Source organism: Momordica charantia (genome assembly GCF_013281855.1).
Source record: "Momordica charantia cultivar OHB3-1 chromosome 5 unlocalized genomic scaffold, Mcharantia_2.0 BLBB01000005.1, whole genome shotgun sequence".
NCBI classification, from domain to species: domain Eukaryota; kingdom Viridiplantae; phylum Streptophyta; class Magnoliopsida; order Cucurbitales; family Cucurbitaceae; genus Momordica; species Momordica charantia.
In genome coordinates, this window is record NW_028275163.1 from 9,001,424 (window position 1) to 9,020,487 (window position 19,064).

The 19,064-nt window shown below is 37.0% G+C and overlaps 2 protein-coding genes across 4 annotated transcripts; one reads left to right on the forward strand and one right to left on the reverse strand.

Moving 5' to 3' along the window:
• Positions 1–9,269: 9,269 nt before the first annotated feature.
• CYP51G1 (CYTOCHROME P450 51G1) lies at positions 9,270–12,173 on the forward strand. Of its 2 annotated transcripts, none has more exons than XM_022290100.2 (3): positions 9,270–10,043; positions 10,680–11,700; positions 11,926–12,173. In XM_022290100.2, the coding sequence occupies exons 1-2, from the start codon at positions 9,582–9,584 to the stop codon at positions 11,676–11,678; spliced, it is 1,461 nt and encodes a 486-aa protein (XP_022145792.1). In that variant the 5' UTR covers positions 9,270–9,581; the 3' UTR covers positions 11,679–11,700; positions 11,926–12,173. The 2 variants fall into 2 exon arrangements, with proteins under 2 accessions (XP_022145792.1, XP_022145791.1); XM_022290099.2 differs by lacking the exon at positions 11,926–12,173 and having other exon boundaries at positions 9,271–9,474; positions 9,573–10,043; positions 10,680–11,924.
• LOC111015170 (FKBP-like peptidyl-prolyl cis-trans isomerase family protein) lies at positions 12,111–18,694 on the reverse strand. 2 transcript variants are annotated; one of them, XM_022290103.2, is made up of 11 exons: positions 18,535–18,694; positions 18,366–18,426; positions 18,027–18,164; positions 13,709–13,794; positions 13,558–13,608; positions 13,383–13,463; positions 13,255–13,299; positions 12,902–12,957; positions 12,562–12,637; positions 12,336–12,478; positions 12,111–12,236 (listed from the first exon to the last, which is right to left on the reverse strand). In XM_022290103.2, exons 1-10 carry the CDS (start codon positions 18,604–18,606, stop codon positions 12,374–12,376), a joined length of 771 nt encoding a protein of 256 aa, XP_022145795.1. In that variant the 5' UTR covers positions 18,607–18,694; the 3' UTR covers positions 12,111–12,236; positions 12,336–12,373. The 2 variants fall into 2 exon arrangements, with proteins under 2 accessions (XP_022145795.1, XP_022145793.1); XM_022290101.2 differs by having other exon boundaries at positions 12,111–12,478.
• Positions 18,695–19,064: the final 370 nt, after the last annotated feature.

Consider the following 19,064-nt stretch of genomic DNA (forward strand, 5'->3'; position numbering starts at 1 on the left):
ATACCTTTCATAATATTATAAAATCATTTTATGAAAGCTCTTTCTAAATAACATTTAAACATTTATCTAAAATCGTAAAACATTTCTAAATTCTCAGACAAACATATTTGATTTAATTCTCATTAAAAATGCTAAATTATACATAATATATATAATTTCTCAGAAATTCTATAATAGTAGATATCTAAAAACATTTTTTTTTACTTCAGATATCTAAAAACATTTAATAAAATAACTACTCACAACTCCTTCAAATCGGGTCGTTCGCGGATCCAATTTCTGTCTGACCTGAAATATATTAATTCAATATCAAATTAATTCATGCTTTAATCCAATATAATTTTAGTATGCTCTTATTCCCAATATAAATCATTTTATCTTCCAAATTACCCCATATATCAAATTTAATAATTCATTATCTCTCTTGATTAAAAACCATCACTTCTTTTTTTTTTCTTATCACCTTACACATGTGTAACCTACAAAAACAATTCAATTTCTCTTCCTTTCAACTTCACACGTGAAAGCCCCCAATTTTCAACAATTGCATTTTCCTTCTCCTTTTTTTTTAAACCACAATTCTTCTCTCTCTTCTAATCAACAACCCCTTCTTCTTTCTTCAAAACTCAACCCACGTTCTTCTCTGCCTCTCTCTATTCAATTTTCTTTCTACCATTTCCATGGTTAATTTTTGTAGGAAAATAAAGGACAAATTGGAACCGTGAGGAAAAATCGTTGTGTCGTGGGCAGAACCACTACCTTGAAAGTAAAATCAGCACGACCTTGGTACTAAATCATTTTACTGCTAGTATGCTCCCCAAGGTTAACAAATCCTCCAATTCATACATGCACTCGTCGGAATGGGAGTAGAATCAATCTCGTGCTCAGTTAAGATAGTGGAAAGAGGTGGGAAAATTGAAGGAATAAAGTGGAGAACATGAGAGAATTGAGATGAAATGAAATGGCAAGAGAATGAGCTTTTTAAAGTGACAGAGTGGCCTAAAATAGAATTGAATTTTTTAAAAAAATAAAATTCAAAATGATTTTGGCCACCCATGTGTTCTTTGACTAGCCTTTATTCTCTACACTTGCCACGTTGATTGACTTTCTCTCAATCAACGTTCATCTATCTACATATCCACCATTCCTCTAAGTTTTCCAAGTATTTTTGACTTTGTAGAAGAAAAGTGTCCCAAAAAGAAAGCTAGGCTCGAGTCAGCCGGACGTAGCGGCGACACACGCATGGCCCTTGGTCTTGGCTTACCTCACACCAAATTTATAAGCCCAATACATAGTCAATGCTTATAAACCAACTTTCTAAATGTTATTCTTCCGATGTGGGACAACAAAAAGTTTTAATATTTGTCATTCTCAACAATCGCCCATGACAACATAGTAAAAGAAAGGAGTAAGAAGAATGATGGAATAACTGAGCAAAGGATAAAAAACTTAAGCATTAATATCTTTCGATTTGAATTAATGCATAGTGAAGTAGGGCAACAATCTAAGTAATGAAAGTGAGTTACCTCTTGAACTTCCAGTATTTATAGTTGAGACCCCCACAACATGTGTGAATCCTCGATTTTGATTTCGTGATAGTTGTCAAGTGCTTTTAATGGTCATGCACATACACCTTGGGTCATCGTGAAAGCTCTAGAACGAGACTCCTCAACTCTACTCTTTCATAGAAGCCGACCTTACCTTTACAGTCACTTTTGTCGCTTCATCAAGTCTATCATAGATAAACCACTCAAAAACTAAGCTATGAAGACTTTGAATATTATCCATCAAGTCCATGCATGAACCACCCAAAAAGCTATGGATTCATAGTGTTTCACCATATCCATCAAGTCCATTTATGGACCGCCCAAAGAAGGGCTATGGATTCACATATGCTTCACTACATCCATCAAGTCCATACATGGACCACCAAAAAGAAGGGTTATGGATTCATGCTATTGAGAAAACATCATAGCTTGAGTCTCATGAGAACTCCAGAATTACTCTCCTTGTGTTGCCTTTAGTGAGAGGATCTGCTAAGTTCCTCTTGGACCTCACATACTCCAAGGATATAATTCCATCTTTCAACAATTGTTTCACAACTCCATGTCTTAGACGTATGTGACGTCTTTTGCTATTGTACACACTGTTTTTTGCAATTCCTATAGCAGCTTGTGAGTCACAATGTATGGATACAGGTACGGACTTCCCCCACAGTGGCTCTTATTAAAGTGATCATAAGGTGTTCTTACAGGTAAACTATCAAAGTGATCAAACTTTTCAGCATTCTCTCAATGTAGTGTGATTGACATAAGGAATATCCATGATCATTTTTCCTTATTTCTACACCAAGTATTACATCAGCTTCTCCTAAATTTTTCATTTCAAAATGTGAAGAAATGAGTAACTTGGTCTCATTAATGATATCTAAGTTTGAACCAAAAATGAACATGTCATCAACATACAGGCATATTATCACACAATCAGCTCCAAATAACTTTGAGTAAACACATGTATCAGAGCAATTTACTTTATAACCATTGTTTACCAAAGTACCTTTAAATTTTTCATACCATTGTTTAGGAGCTTGTTTTAGGCCAAAAAGAGATTTTTTAAGCTTGCAAATTTATTTTCTTTACCAGTAGTTAGAAAACCTTCAGGTTGTGTCATGTAGATTTCCTCTTCTAAATCACCATTGGGGAAAGCTGTTTTTACATCCATCTGATGTATTACTAAGCCTTGAATAGCAGCCAAAGTTATCAAAGATCTAATCATAGCAATCTTGGTTACAGGAGAGTACGTATCGAAGTAATCAATGCCATACTTTTGTTTGTAACCTACAACTACTAGTCTAGTTTTTTAATTTTCTATTGTACCATATGGTCTCATTTTTCGTTTAAAGATCCATTTACACCTAATAGGTTTGTTTCCTACAGGTAAATCTACCAATTCCCAAGTTTGATTCATAACTATGGAATCTAGCTCACTTTTAATAGCTTCTTTCCATAGGCTAGAATCTAAGGCATTCATATCTTCTCGGTAGGTTTTAGGATATTCGTCTATCAAATACAGGTAAGCAAATTGATTAGCTATTTTGTCAAAGTTTTCTACCATATAGGAAGTTAGGAAGTCAGGTCCAAAGCTTTTACTAACCTTTTGCCTTTTACTTCTCCTAGGTTCAGAATCTATTGTATCATTAGATCTAGGTTCAGAGTTTAGAATATTAATAGAAGTGGAGGGCAACGACATGCATGCAGTTTTGAAGTACCAACAGAATCACCATTAGTTCTAATGGTAGGGAAAGTATTTTCAAAAAATACAGCATTTCTATATTCACATATTGATTTGTCATTCAACCTCATTAACCTATATGCAAAACTATTTAGAGCATAACCAATGAAAACACAAGAGTTTTAGATCCAACCGTAGGTTTTTTGAATGCTGAATATGCCACATTTGCTAAGCGCCCCCATACCTTCAAGTAGCTTAGGTTTAGCGAATACCCTTTCTAAAGTTTGTATGTTGTCTTATCTGACATTTTGTGAGGAACCCTGTTAAGAATAAAACAAGCAGAAAGTGTAGCTTCCACCTACATATCATCAGATAGACTAGAACTTAATAGCATGACACTTATCATTTCTTTTAAAGTTCTATTTTTTCGTTTAGCTATTCCATTCTGTTGAGGTGAATATGGAGCAGTGAATTCATGTATAATTCCACTTGATTCACAAAAATCTCTAAGCGAATTATCACTACATTCACCACCCCTATATGATCTTATCCTTTTTATTTTCATGTCTAATTGATTTTCTACTTTAGCTTTGAATTTAAAAAACATACTACGAGCTTCATCTTTATATTTTAGGAGATATATTTTCGTATATCGAGAAAAATCATCAACAAAAGAAATATGATATTTTTTTTCCACCTCTGCTAGTTGTGTTTTTGAAATCAGCTAAATCAAAATGAATTATTTCTAGGAGTTCGTACACCTTGCAGTGGGTTCAAAAGCCTTTTTAGCAAACTTTGCTTCTACACAGACATGACACTTTGTAGTTTCAGGCAAATCGGAAGCATTAATTAAATTTAAAGTCCTAAGCCTTTTAATTGATGCAATATTCACAAGCCCTAATCTATCATACCACACATCAAGAGACTTAACGATGTAAGCAGAACTACAATTAATTTCATTTGACGAAGTAGTATTGAGAACAAACAAACCATTTGCTAAATAGCCCTTACCAACAAAATCACCATTTTTGGTGATAATAACCTTGTCGGTCTCAAACACAATCCTAAGTTCGGCTCGGTTCAGTAGACCTCATGACACTAGATTCCTATGTAGGGAAGGAACATATAGCGTATTACTTAATGATAAAGTTTTGCCAGATGTGAGTCTCAAAAGAACCTTCCCTTTCCCAAATACTCCAGTTGTGGTAGAGTTTCCCATGAAAACACATTCACCATCGGCAGTTCTGAAAGTCATGGAAGAGGTCACGGTTCGAGCATAAATGTCTGGATGCTTCTATGTCAAGAATCCAGTCGAATTTGTTCTTTACTAGATTTACTTCTACAACCACAGCGGCAATGATGTCATCCGTCTCTATAAGGTTGGCTTGTGGAGTAGCCCTTTGATCTTTCCTATCTTTCCTCTGAGTGCACTGATAGGATTTGTGTCCGGGTTTTCCACAGACATAGCAAACCAGTTTGGATTTCTCGATTCTTCCACCAGTATTTTTAGGTTGAAGACCTTTGTTCTTTTGAGCTCTATCCCTTGCAATTTGTTTCCCTTTATTCTTGAACCCGTGTTTAGAAGCACTAGAAGATTTAACCAAGTCATCTTTAACCGAATTTAGGGATTGAGAAGAGATCTTATCCTTCAGCTTGTTAGCTTCCTCCGTGCGCTTGTGACTGATCAGTTCTTGTAGAGTCAGGTCCTTCTTCTTATGTTTCAGGTGATTGCGATAATCAATCCAGAAAGGAGTGCATTTCTAGAGCAACGCATTAGCCTGAAGAATCTCGTACATCTTCATGCCTTCAGACAGCATACTTGCCATCAGGTTCTCGTACTCATGAACCTGATCCACTACCGGTTTGTCGTCCAACATTTGAAATTGAAGCCATTTACCGACGACGTACTTCCTTCTGCCTGCATCGTCCCCACCATATCTAGACTCTAACGTGTCCCAAATGACATTTGCAGATTTTTAGACTACAAAGAGATCAAAGAAAGAGTCGTTCATATGGTTGAGAAGATGCCCACGAACCGTTTTGTTGTCTTTCTCGAATTTGTCAGCTTCGATGGCAGTAGACATCTCGGGATTAGCAGCAGCAGCTAAAACGGTGGCAACGATAATGACAGACAGATCAGTGACGGTTGCGGTGACAGTAGCGGCAGTTGCAGCAGCAGTGGCGGTAGTGGTGGCAGCGATAGTAACGACGGCGGGTTGAGCAGCAGTGAGAATGTAGTCGATCTTCAACTGCTCAAAGAAGATCAATAACTTCTGTGACCATTAACGGTGGTTGGATCAGTCGAGTGGTTCCAATTTTGACAAGTCTGGCAGGACCTTCTTAGATCGGATAACAGCCATGGGTAGATTGGTTAGTTTTGCTTTCAACTGTAGGAAAATAAATGACAAAATTGGTGCTGGGAGGAAAAATTGTTGTGTCGTGGGAGGACCACTGCCTTGAAACAAAATCGGCACGACCTCGATGTTAAATCGTTTTACTGCTGATATACTCCCCAAGGTTAATACAACCTCCAATTTAAACGTGCACTCGTCGGAATGGAGTGAAATCAATCTCGTGCTCAGTTAAAATAGTGGAAAAAGGTGGGGAAAGTGAAGGAATAGAGTAGAGAACATGAGAGAATTGAGATGAATGGGATAAAATGAAATGGCAGGGGAATGAGATTTTTATAGTGACAGAGTGGTCTAAAATAAGAATTGATTTTTTTTTTAAAATAAAAATTTAAAACAATTTTGACCACCCATGTGTCCTTTGACTAGCCCTTTATTCTCTACACTTGCCACGTTGCTTGACTTTCAAAGTGTATAAAAAAGAAAGCTAGGTTCAAGCCGGTCGGACGACGGCAGTGGCGCGTGTGTGGGCATTGGTCTTGGCTTACCTCACACAAAATTTATAAGCCCAATACACAGTCAATGCTTATAAACCAACTTTCCAAATGTTATTCTTCCGATATAGGACAACAACAGATTTTAATATTTGTCATTCCCAACAATTTCTACCACCCTTATGCTACATTTAATTTCTCCATTTTATAGCCATTATTCCCCTCCAAATAACCTTAACGAGCTCATAAGTAAAAGCTTAACTCAAACTTTTATGGAAGTCTAAAATCTACCATCTCCAAGAAACTTCTTGAACGTAAAATAGAACAATCCATGAACCCTTATTCACTTTCTATTCTTCTAAAATCATCTAAGAAAACAAGTTTAGTTACCAAGTTTTGCTCATTTCAATAGTTGAAATATTCAGTTTTACCTTCAAATACAGGATTCCCGACCTCTAATCCTCAAAAAGTTTTGTCAAAACCCTGTTCTCCCTCTCCTATGCTCTTTCCCTTCCTCTTCGTTGTTTTCCCCTCTTCTTTTCTTTTCTTTTTCTTTTTCTTTCTTTTGCTAAACTCTTCTTCTCCTCATCCCTAATTAGCCACATGTCCACCCAAAACCACAAGCCTTTCACAAAAATTCTCAATTCTTTCCTTTAGTTTTTTTTAGACCCAAGAAGACCATAATGCTCTTATAACTTTACCTTTTTTTTTTTAAAAGAAATCAAATGACAATGGGTCCTTACAATAACATGCAAAAAAATTAGTCATTTTAAGAGAACATTTTCGAGTATGCTGAAACATCTGACGAAGATAATCTTCTTCCGCCTGAGACTGTACTCCAAAGAGTTATTGTATGGAAACTCATAAATCGCGAGCGTTTTCATACCCCATCACCTGTGTTGCAACTTCTGGAGTTATAGAGTTGTACATCCATCCAAGAAGTAGCTGGTTGGTAGTTACCCAGGACTCATATAATGGATTGACGACTGTTTCCATTGCTATGGACGAACTCGATGGTGCAGATGTGTTCGTTTGGCTTGTTTCCATACTACCAATCGACTTTTGCACAAACATGGGTGGACATGGGTGTTCACCAGAGAGGTGTCTCTCTAGTTTGTAACTTCGTAATATGGGTAAGGCTAGGTTTTTCTACAACAAGTAATTGGTTTTTATCTAGTTTTATTGTGGTGATTTGGTTAAGCAATTGATTGGGTGATGAGCTGCTAAATGTGGGGTGGGTAGAGGTATTGGAGGAGGCGTTGGCCATTACAACTCTGATACTAAGAGAGAATTTCATAAGAGAATATTTCACATTCAAAGTAAAATATTTGTATTTGATTTCACTATTTTATGATGGCACTCAAACACCTTATTTATATACAAAATGTACCCTAATTTTCGAAGAAAAAGAATCTAAAATTAACAAAATATTGTCACAAAATGTACAACAATTTTAAGGAACTACTTCTTGGTTTGAATATGACTTGGTGCGTGGCTTCAACTTTCTTTGCTTCTAACAAAATATCACCAAAATACAAACCATAAAAGGATGTAAGAAAGAAAAAAAAAAGATCATGGACGAGCATGATCATAACACATGGTGTGTGTAGAGCACGTGCACAAAGGGGCAAGGGGCAAGTGACAATATCATAATTTCTATTTCTTTATATACATATGTAGTTGTTTCCATATTTTTCCATTAAATCTCCACCATGGATTTCAATTTTCTAGATCCAATGACAAATTTTGAATCCAATTTTAAAATCATTTTCAAACCACATTTTCTCTCTATATAAGAACAACTCTTTTCTCCCAATCAAGAATTGCTTTTAAGAATTTTCTCTCGAGATTTTTTTAGCATGTAATTTTTATTTCTCTGAATCATTTAAGTATTTTAATTTGTATTCCTTGTTCGATAGAGTCGGTAAGCTTGCTATTAAATTTCATATTTATGGTAATAATTGCTTTTGAGGGTAAAAAAAAGCATGGTAATGGTTTGGATCTTATATGTGTAAAAGATCGAGTTTCTTATTGCTCTTGCAAAAAGAAGATGTTCTAACGATTCGATATGATTGATTTGTTCTAACCCCTAAAAAAATAACATTATAACGATTGGACTCTAAGCTGTGGAAAGAGTCAAAGTTGTTAGTCAAATACTCAAGAGACATTCGGAGAATGTGCTAGGTAAAGTTTTACTAAACCACTGTAAATTATCAATGTCATTTTCTTTGATCCTCTCTTTTTTAATTTTAAAGTCCATTATCATTAAATGCATGAAATTAATTGTTTGAATTAATTGTTCGTATTTAATTGCCACTCTTTGACTTTATTACTTGATGATTATTTTTGGTGGGTAGAGTTAAATTCTATATTTATTGCCTATCCCTAGATTTTTTTTTCTTTTTGAAACAATGTCTATCCCTAGATTAGAATTAATTAGGGTGCTTACTTTTTTAATTTATTGCTTAATTTGAGATAACGTTCGTAAAAAGTGTTGATTAATCGAACCCACTGAAAAATTTATAATTTTAATTCAATAAGTACTTCTGCATTGAAGTCTTTTTCCTCACTGATCATAGAAACTTGTCGTATTTTAGACTGGCTATGAAGGTAGTGCGAGATATCCCACGATATGTCATTTGATACGTAGCTTCTCGCTATTGAACTTGGCAACGTAGTCTTGGAGTCTCTCATTAGTCCCTTACTTGATGGTCAGAAGGTGCGTAACGTGCCTTTGTCAGTCTCGACCTCAAAGAAACTGAATTATGAAGGTTTAAATTAGCTTCTTAAAGAAAGATATGAATCTTCTCTTCCATTGTCAGAACTAGAGCTGATCTTATCAGTGTAAAAGTGAATACTAGACATCTGATGGTGTCATTTATATATCCATCCACTCTTGATATGCATCTAAGTGATCGATTGAGTCTTTCAAGCATAGTCAATCTCTCGTTCATTCTTTCTACCTTCTCCGTTGAGGCAACAAAATTTTCCTTCACCTTGCCTCACTAGCTACACATAAAATAAATTTTTTTTTTCAGAATACGTTTTAAAAATAATAAATTTAAAAGAAAATTAAAAAAATCTCAAGTTGTGGTTATGGTCATGACTATATTATGTGAATAATGGATTAATTTGCACCTTTGAAATATCAAACATGTTCTAAAAAATGCAAAAAAGAAAAAAAGAAAAGTAGAAAACCATTAGACCCACTGTTTTCCAAATCAGGCCAAAGCATTTCTGTTTTCTGAGAGATAAACCCTTAAGCCTCTGCTCTCTGCCCTCTGCGCTTCTAATTTCTAAATATCCACTTAATTACAATCTCCCTCTCTCTCCTCGCTGTTTCTGTCCCTTTCCTCGTCTTCAAATGCCTTCCTGATCTGCGCTTTAATCTCACAATTTAGGTCACTCACACCCCAATTCCTGTTTAACCCATCAATTTTCTTCGATTCCTCACTCCTGCATCTCATTTGATCTTAATCCGAGTTGTGGGATTTTGCAGGTTTCGGCCATGGAAGCGGAGAGCAATTTCTTCAATGTGGGTCTACTCGTAGTGGCCACTTTGGTCCTCGCCAAGCTCATCTCTGCACTTGTAAATTCCAGATCTGGAAAACGAGTTCCTCCCACTGTCAACGGGCTGCCCTTGGTTGGGGGATTGCTCCGTTTTCTCAAGGGTCCGATTGTGATGCTGAGGGAGGAGTACCCCAAGCAAGGGAGTGTCTTCACCTTGAACTTATTGCACAAGAAGATCACCTTCTTGATTGGCCCTGAGGTTTCTGCTCATTTCTTCAAGGCGTCCGAGTCTGATCTCAGCCAGCAGGAAGTTTACCAGTTTAATGTCCCAACTTTCGGGCCCGGCGTCGTGTTCGATGTCGATTACTCCATCCGCCAGGAGCAGTTCAGGTTCTTCACGGAGGCTCTCAGAGTCACAAAGTTGAAGGGCTATGTGGATCAGATGGTCAAAGAAGCTGAGGTCAGCTTTCACCACCCTGCATCTTGAAACATCTCAATTGAATTTGGATAAGAAATGATATTAATGGATATAAGGATTCTGTTTGAACTCTGTCTTGCTGACTTTTACGTATCTGCATACTTTTTGGAAACACCCATCCCTCTCTCTCTTTATTTTCCTATCTGACATCACTGATCCATGAAAATCTGGGGGTGGTTAGAAATGAATTCTAAAGAAGTAGAATGTAGCCCAGGATTCTTTTCAAATGAGAATGTATGTTAAATGTAGTTTTGAACTTTTAACAACACTCTTAGAGTTGGGTGCAGCTAGTTGGTGGCACAGTCTCGTGGTCATATTGGTTTTGAGGTGTCAAGTTTGAACCTTCCGGTGGGCTCTTCATAGCTCCTAGGTCTAGGCCTTGGGGTAGGCGCGAGGGCTCTTGGATATAGGGAAGTAAAGCTTCTACTCCCAATTACATAACAACACCATTAGAGCTGTTTCTTCTCAATGTATTGTCTGAAGTCTTGCATTTATCTCTTAAAATGCCTAGTTTCTGATGCTTGTGTCCAAATCTTCTATTTCCATTCTCTTGTTTTGCTATATGGTATAAAATAAAATGTATGAGTAATTTTGGAATGTGGTGGGGGTATTGAGCAGGACTACTTCTCCAAGTGGGGGGACAGTGGGGAGGTGGACCTTAAGGATGAGTTGGAGCGTCTCATCATCTTAACAGCTAGTAGATGCCTGTTGGGTAGAGAGGTCCGTGATAAGCTTTTCACGGACGTTTCTGCATTGTTTCATGACCTCGACAATGGGATGCTCCCAATCAGTGTCATCTTCCCCTACCTGCCTATCCCAGCTCATCGACGCCGTGACCAAGCCCGCAAAAAGCTTGCAGATATCTTCGCGAAAATTATAGCTTCTCGGAAATGCAGTGGAACATCAGAGAATGACATGTTGCAATGTTTTATTGACTCAAAGTACAAAGATGGTCGATCGACGACAGATTCTGAGGTCACTGGTTTGCTCATAGCTGCTCTTTTTGCAGGTCAACACACTAGTTCCATCACCTCTACTTGGACTGGGGCTTATCTCCTACGCCACAAAGAGTACATGTCTGCTGTTTTAGAGGAGCAGCAAAAGCTGATGGAAAAGCATGGTGATAAGATTGATCACGATATCTTGTCTGAAATGGACAACCTCTATAAGTGCATTAAAGAAGCTCTCAGACTCCACCCTCCACTGATTATGTTGATGCGCAGTTCACATACTGATTTCAGTGTGACAACCAGAGAGGGGAAGGAATACGATATTCCAAAGGGCCATATAATTGCGACATCGCCCGCTTTTGCTAACCGACTTTCTCATGTCTACAAGGACCCAGACAGGTATGATCCAGACAGGTTTGGCCCTGGGAGAGATGAAGATAAGGTGGCAGGAGCGTTCTCATACATCTCATTCGGAGGTGGCAGGCACGGGTGCCTTGGTGAACCCTTCGCTTACCTACAGATAAAGGCAATATGGAGTCAATTGCTAAGAAATTTCGAACTGGAGCTAATATCTCCTTTCCCTGAAATTGATTGGAATGCAATGGTTGTGGGTGTCAAAGGCAAAGTTATGGTCCGATACAAGAGGAGGAAGCTTTCTGTTAGTTAATTGGAAGAACATTCAAGTGTTTGTAAGTCTTAACCAGTATAATTATTAGCTGCATCAACTTCATTTATTTACTTCAACCATTTGTGCTTCCAGGAGGTTTCTATTGTCGAGTTTTACCTCAGTTCCCATTCAGTGTTTAATCTAATTAATGTTAGTTTGTAATATCATTAGTTTTGTTTCTGTTGGAACCCTTTGAAATGGGTATTTCTATATTTTCTAAGTTTATCAGACCTCTACTTTTCTCCAGGTGTTTTGCATGTTGTTCGGCTGAGGAGACATAATTCAGCCAAATCCCACTTTTTGGGCCTCAATAGCCCTGTGTCAATAAAGTTCAACTTTCCTCGCCATTCAGAATCAGTTTAATGGAGAGAACAAAATCATCGTATGTCTATGTATCTGGTTCTTTTATTCTTCTTTTTGACAATAAAGGGAGAAAAAAGTAGTGATTGAAAATTGAAAATTATGATAATACAATACATATGTGATTCCTCTATACATTCCTAGGGGGCAATGAGATAAAATACCATTAAGCAAAGAATCTCACAGCTTCTCAAATCCCTGTAAAATGTAAGGAGCCCTGTAAATGATAAGGCTGTAAAAGCCTCTGCCAATCAAATAGTGATACCATAAGCATATACAATAGGATAAAAAAGAAACCTCCATGTTCACTGAGCAGCATTTGTGACACAGCAACCTTAAACTGATGTGTTTGGTATGATTTTCAGAAGCTCAATGTCAAACAAAAGAGTCTTGTCTATCAATCCTTGGTTCCTCAGCACGAAGTCCAATGCTCGTTGCCCCTGAAAGTGTTTGCTATCAAAAAAACCTCCCTATCTATTCATACAAATGTAAACTGGCTGACTAAAGAAAAATGAAACATTACAGAGAAGGTCGTCGGTCTTGGACCCCTTTTATTATAGTCATTCTCTGGATATCCCAACTCTGGAGGCACTATAATCCTGCACCGTTGCTAAATAGTTTGTTAATCTCGCACATATGTTAAAAGATAGATATGCACATGTGTTTGATTTTTATATAGAGTTCACTTTTTTGAACTTTGCAACAACTTGATTCGGATCAAATTGCATAGATCTTGTATAAGGATGTCATGGGCCATGCAATTTTATCTCAGTAACCATTATTGATGTTATTTAGAAAATGTCTCGGTTAAGCTATCCACACTGGAAAAACAAATCCAAGGTCAAGAAAAGAAAATGTAGCACCTTCTAATCCCACCCAAAGCCATGCCCTTGATAGCTTCCTCAAATGCTTGAATCACCTGACATCGAGGAACAATGAAGCAAGCTTAAATTTTAAAAGAAATAGGTCACTAACAAACAAAAACCTGTTGAGAAAAATTAGTACAACCAATGATAGCACCATGCAATTTAACAACAGCCAATAATTTTTACATATTGAAAACGAAAACGACAATTAGTTACTTCTCACAAAAAATACAATAGCTACAGTTCAACTATCATACCAACAAATAGGAACACAAATCATAGAAACAGTAGAGTCCATTTTTGAATCGTCACAATTTACTTTTTTTCAAAATGGACAACAAACGTCTCACCTCTTGAGATCCTAACCTGAATTTGAAGAAGTCCTTGTCATCACCCTGTGCAATAAAATATTAAGATTGAATCAAATGCATGGAACGTCCTTGAAATCAAAATCTGAGAAGCCAAAGTATTTGCCTACCTCGAAAGAACCACCCTTTGTCTTATTTCTGGCTTCAAATATGCGGCCATAGTACCCAATTGTATAGCCATCCCAATCAACCTAAAATAAAATGAACGCCATACAACTTGACATATTTTAGAAATAATTTCTTCCCAAATTGTTTGATTATCCAGAAATTGTACTACGGTCTTACCACAACTGTATCTCCAATTTTTGGCGAGGGACCTTCCCCCACTCTCAAATCCTGCAGCCTTGTCAAGTAAAGTTAAAACAAATAAGACTCATGAGAGCATGCACATAAAAGTTTAAATGAGAACTTTACTATAAACTTCATAATGGGTGACCTTATATTGAAGACCGGATTCTGTCTCTGTATAGTCCGGATATTTCATCTTAGTCTTGCCATAATCCTTCCCCCTAAGAGCTGGCACTGTACGTGTTCAAATATGTCAACTGTTAACACATCTAGCTGACTCAATCTTTATTCTCAACAAAAATTACATGCTGTTCTCATGTTTTAAATACCAAAAGAGAATGAGACAAGACGAGACCACCAAAAGATACTTCAAGGTACATAATATCAATAATACTACCAAGCTAAAGTACCTACATATTGCTGTCTTATGAAAAAGATGGTTAATTTTATAATTATTTCTAAAAGAGAAATGAAAGACAAATGGCCGTTTAAAAGAAAAAAAGCTACTACAAAAAGAATGTACAAAAAAGAGACGCCCCAATAATTACGAAAAAAAGGGTCCAGTTGGATTTTTTACAGCCATATGGTTGTATTATTCAAAGATAAATATTACCTTTAACAACATAAATTATTCAAAACTAAAAAATATGGAACTAACCACGTTCAAATTTTCAGAACATTAGTTAAACTAGAGAATGAATAAAAGATAAAATTAACTGACCAGTTACAAGTAAAAGGAAAAAGATATAGTAAAAAACATAACTTTGCATGTAAGAAAATATATCTGACAGAAATTTTCCTATACTCTCAACAAGTTCAAATACGTTCTTCAGTCCAATCCCGTGCCCGGTTTCTATAGGAAGATCTAACCTACAAAAATTTCCTCAACTCAGTCTCTTTTTTTTAAAGTGAAGGTTTGTTCTTACTAAATAATAGTATCATCAAATTTTTATTTGATGAGCTATCTAATTTTCAACACATTTAGTTCTATAGTACTGCACAAAGTTATAGCTAACATTAATAGTGTAGAGATTTTGTTCTCATACTATAGTTATTTGGGGCTTTGTCTAGTTGCCTTTCTTGTATAGCATAGTCAAGATAAATTTAATTAAAAAACACCCAAGTCAAAAGATCCAGAACTGTGTGGCTAGATTTGACCTTGCTGCTATTAGCTCCTCTTTACTTCTCCAATTAATTCTATAAATCACTAAATTTCTCCAAAAGAATGCAAATACTAAATATTCATCTTCTACCCCTAATTAAACCTACTAAATCGGCACCAATGATATCAAGGTTATTACCTATAGAAGAAAGAATACGTGTGCCAGCTATTTCTTTCAGGTACTTGAACATTCTATACATAACATCTGTAGAACCTTTTCTTGGATTAATATAAATTGAATAGCTATTCCTAAGGCAAAAGTAATATCAAGTTTGTATGGATCAATCAAATCAAAATAACCAACAAGTCTCTAATAGCTTTCATGTTTACAACTAATCTATTACCTCTGGTCACTATACTCAATATCGTGGGACCCACAGGAAACTCACCGGCCTATTTAACTTAGCAGGATTGGATCTTTATGTATAATGAAGTTGAGGGGTGCAGTCAAGACTAGGAGTAGCAGGGCAACTCACAAATTCATATCTGAAAAGGTAGAGAAGAAGTTGCAAATACCAACTACTAAGACCATTGATTAATGAGTGATCATAGGAACCAGACTTCTGGTTAAAGGAAGGGGTATGTGCCAAGGGGTGATGTTGGTGCATGCTGCAAGAACGTTACCTTTTTATCCCTACCATCAGACAACACAAACGTTATCTTATCCTAAGAGTACAGTGGTTGTCAACCATGGGATCAATGAGTGTGGATTGGGTAAAGTTTATCACAAAGTTACAAGATGTAAGGAGGAAGTGGTACTGAAAGGAGGTCCTGGAAACTGAAGGACAGGGTATTCTAATTGAGCTTAATGTGATGCAGACTCAAACCTAGTCCAGTCCCTGACATGTCAGCAACAGGAATGGGGGAGTACCAAATGAAATTTACCTGTCCAAGAATTTTCCCATGTTTCAGCCATTTCCTGGATTAGCACCAACCTGAGAAGGGAGCATGCAATTCTTGGAAACCAAGAAATACGAGACCTTATTGATATCCTCAGATCCAAAAAGAATGAGATAGGTTTGCCAGTAAGGGATATGCTTTCCATAGGTGTCAACAGACCAAGAACAATTTGTTGGGAAAGAAGAAAAATGGTAGCTGGCAATTCTGTGTAGAGTATTGGGCCCCTCAATCGGCTAACAAGTTCCCCATTCCTGGTGTAGAGGAGCAGCTGGATGAACTACATTGTGCTGAGGTTTTTTCTAAAATTGACCTTCAATTAGCTACCAGCAACTCTGAGCATAACCCCGAGGATGTCCATAAGATTGCTTCGCCAATTATCCAACAGTTGAAAACAAGATAATTTTGGGTGGAAGGAGCAAGTGAAAGTAGCCTTTTAGCAACTCAAAACATCTATGAAAACCGTACAAGTACTGGCTTATCCAAAATTTCAATTGCCTTCCAAAATAGGGACAAATACCTCAGGTCATGGATTAAGGGTCATAATAATGCAAGAAAAATGATCTATTGTCTATTACAATCATGTTCTACCTCAACAAGACTAGGTTAAAAAGAATTGATGGTGATTGCTTTGGAATTATAAAAATGGCAGCAGTAATTAGTGGGGGAAAAGTTATTTGTACGCACGGAGGCTCTGATGTTTCTCCTAGAACAGAAAGTAATTTCAGGAGATTATTAGAATTGGATAACCAAACTGTTGGACGACGATTCTGACATTTAATAAAAACCAGACTTAGAACATAAGGTAGCTAATGCCTCGTCCAGGAGGCAGGAGGTTTCAATTCAGTTGAAATAGACATTAAGTGGGCAAGATGAGGAGATATAAAAAAGAAAGAATCGGCTATTAAATGGAGAAATTACTCCACCGAGTTAAGGTTGGTAGATGGAACTCCAAGATTTCACAATCGAAATGTATCTTTCTCTAATTCTCCTACCTTCCCACTGCTTCAAGAATTTCACAGTTAGGAGGGATTGATGGCTGAACAAGGAAGTCTACTGGAAGAGAAAGAAAGCTTCAGCCTAAACCTTCATAGGCCAATGACAAATCTACCCTGCAAGACTTCTGCAGTCCCTTCCTTTTTGAAAAGTTTTAAGTAGACATTTCATTGGATTTCATTGATCGACTGTCCAAATCAAAGGGTTAGGACACTATCTCTGTGCTCGTGGACAGGTTTAGTAAGTACAATTACAACCAAATCATTCCATAGAATACCCTTTCATAGCCCCTAAGATTGCCATGGTATTCATTAAAGAGGTGGTAAGGTTGCACAACATTCCATGGAGCATTATTCCTAATCCTAATAGAGAAAAGATTCTTACCTCCTCGTTTTGGACTAAGCTATTCAACCCAAATAGAAATTAGCCACACAGAAGTACTGCACATCATCCCACCGAGTCTCTCCGAGACAGTGCCTAGATCGTGAATCATTTCTTCGGATAGAAGAAGATTTGGTGGGTCTCCGAGATCTTTTTGATGCCCCGGTGTATATTTGAGGATAAAAAAGGTGGTTAGAAATCCTAAAAGTGATCGCTAGACAGAAATGAAATTAGATCACAAGGCTGACTGTAAAAGGATAAATGTAATAGATATGTAGCAGCCTTCTGTGAGAGTCCAAATAGGGATAGTTTGGGAGTATTATTAGTATATTAGTGGGGTTATTATGGTAACTAGTTAGGGGTAAGATATGGATTTAAATAGAGGTAGTAGGGAGAGAAGAAGGGCATCTTGGAGAATAGTTTAAGGCGAGGAACTTAGTATAGTTCTCATAGTTCTAGGGAGAGAGCTAGCCTTCTCCAAAGGCTATCAGTATTATAAAGTCTGTTTGATGTCACAATATAATTATCTTGTTTCAAGCCCCCAAGCGGCAGCCCAGTATTATAAAGTCTGTTTGATGTCGCAATATAGTTATCTTGTTTCAAGCCCCCAAGCGACAGCCCAAGCAAAGGCTTGAGATCTCTTGGTCATACTGACTTAGAGGTCTCAAGTTCGAACTTTCTGGTGAGTTTAATACTAAAAAACCTTGAATGTCTCCCAGGTCCGGGCCTTGGGGCGGGCGTGGGTGCCCCTGGGTATAGAAGAGCAATAGCTCCCCTGCACACTTATCAAAAAAAGATATACATATATCATTATCTTGTTTCGTTTAGTGAATTTGGCATCCTTACACCTTCTCATTCACCAGCAGTCGTACTTTAGACAGTCATATCTAAAACTGGAGTTAACAACTGAAATGGGAATGATCATGCCGCGAATAATTTGAACTGAACTGAAATGGGAATGATCATGCCGCGAATAATTCTTCTCGAAGGCTAGAAAGAAATGAACGAGTGATAGAGTAGAGGAAATTACTATCAGCAAATTCAGATGCCACAGCTACGCCATCATCTGCTGCGACATTCAACAAGGCTCCAGCGAGTAGGCCAAAGGACGAGAGAACCACTGCCCTCCTGTCAAATGCTAGCTTGAAACATCCCTCAGTAATGTCTCCTGCATAAGAAACGTAAACAATTACCCAGAAGTAATAATTTGTTTAACTTTGAAATTTGACTCCAGAAAGATCACTGCGTTAAGAACATAGTACTTTCAGGAAAGATAAATTAAAATGAGAGCAAATCCGGAACCTCGCAGGGACGGGTACCAGCAAAATATAGAGTTAAAACAAGAAGAAACTGAAACGAACTCGATTACCGGAAGATGAAGAAGGGAGGGAATCCAGTGGATAGTGAAGTAAATGAGGTCCGCGCCAACTCTAAATCAAAATAGCAACAAAACGCTTTATCCAGAAAATGGAACCGAACTGTTAAGAGAGGGAAAATCACGAAAGCTATTGAGATTGTGAATCAAGTGGAGAAGATACCATATTCAGAGAATTGCGGAGGAGTAGAGCTGGGAATTTGAGTAGAGAACCAGTAGCTGAAATGGACGCCATGGTTGAACTGTAAAAGAGCTTTCCGCGGGAAGATAAGGGCCTCAACTTTGTACCACATTGCCCCCCGCCTTTCCTTTTATCTGTTATTTTAGGACTCTTTTAGACTCTTCTCCTATATTCCTAAAAAATAAATAAATTGTTAAAATACTATTTCTGATTCGGGTAGTTTCAACTCGAGTTTATTTTTATTTTTGTACTTTTAAAATATTTATTTAAAAAAATAACTATTTTGATCTCTTAATTTTATTTGATTTATGTTAAAGTTTCCGTGTTGAACTTTTGAAAATAGTGATTAAAATGGTCACTCTTGAAAGTATAGGAATTATTAGGTTGTTGTTGCCAATCTAAGTATAACTCAGTTGATTAAGTCATATATTTTCGACCAAAAGATCGTGAGTTCGAATCACCACTCCCACATGTTGCGTCTTAATCATCAATTGTCGGGTCATAATCATCAA

Excerpts from the sequence above, each read along its gene's own strand:
- CYP51G1 (XM_022290100.2), top strand. The coding sequence starts at position 9,582 with ATGGAAGCGGAGAGCAATTTCTTCAATGTGGGTCTACTCGTAGTGGCC. Across the intron at positions 10,044-10,679 it reads AGATGGTCAAAGAAGCTGAG|GACTACTTCTCCAAGTGGGG; the intron begins GTCAGCTTTCAC and ends GGTATTGAGCAG.
- LOC111015170 (XM_022290103.2), bottom strand. The coding sequence starts at position 18,606 with ATGGCGTCCATTTCAGCTACTGGTTCTCTACTCAAATTCCCAGCTCTA. Across the intron at positions 13,300-13,382 it reads CAAAGGGTGGTTCTTTCGAG|GGTGATGACAAGGACTTCTT; the intron begins GTAGGCAAATAC and ends TTTATTGCACAG. Across the intron at positions 12,958-13,254 it reads TCAGGTTAGGATCTCAAGAG|GTGATTCAAGCATTTGAGGA; the intron begins GTGAGACGTTTG and ends CCTCGATGTCAG.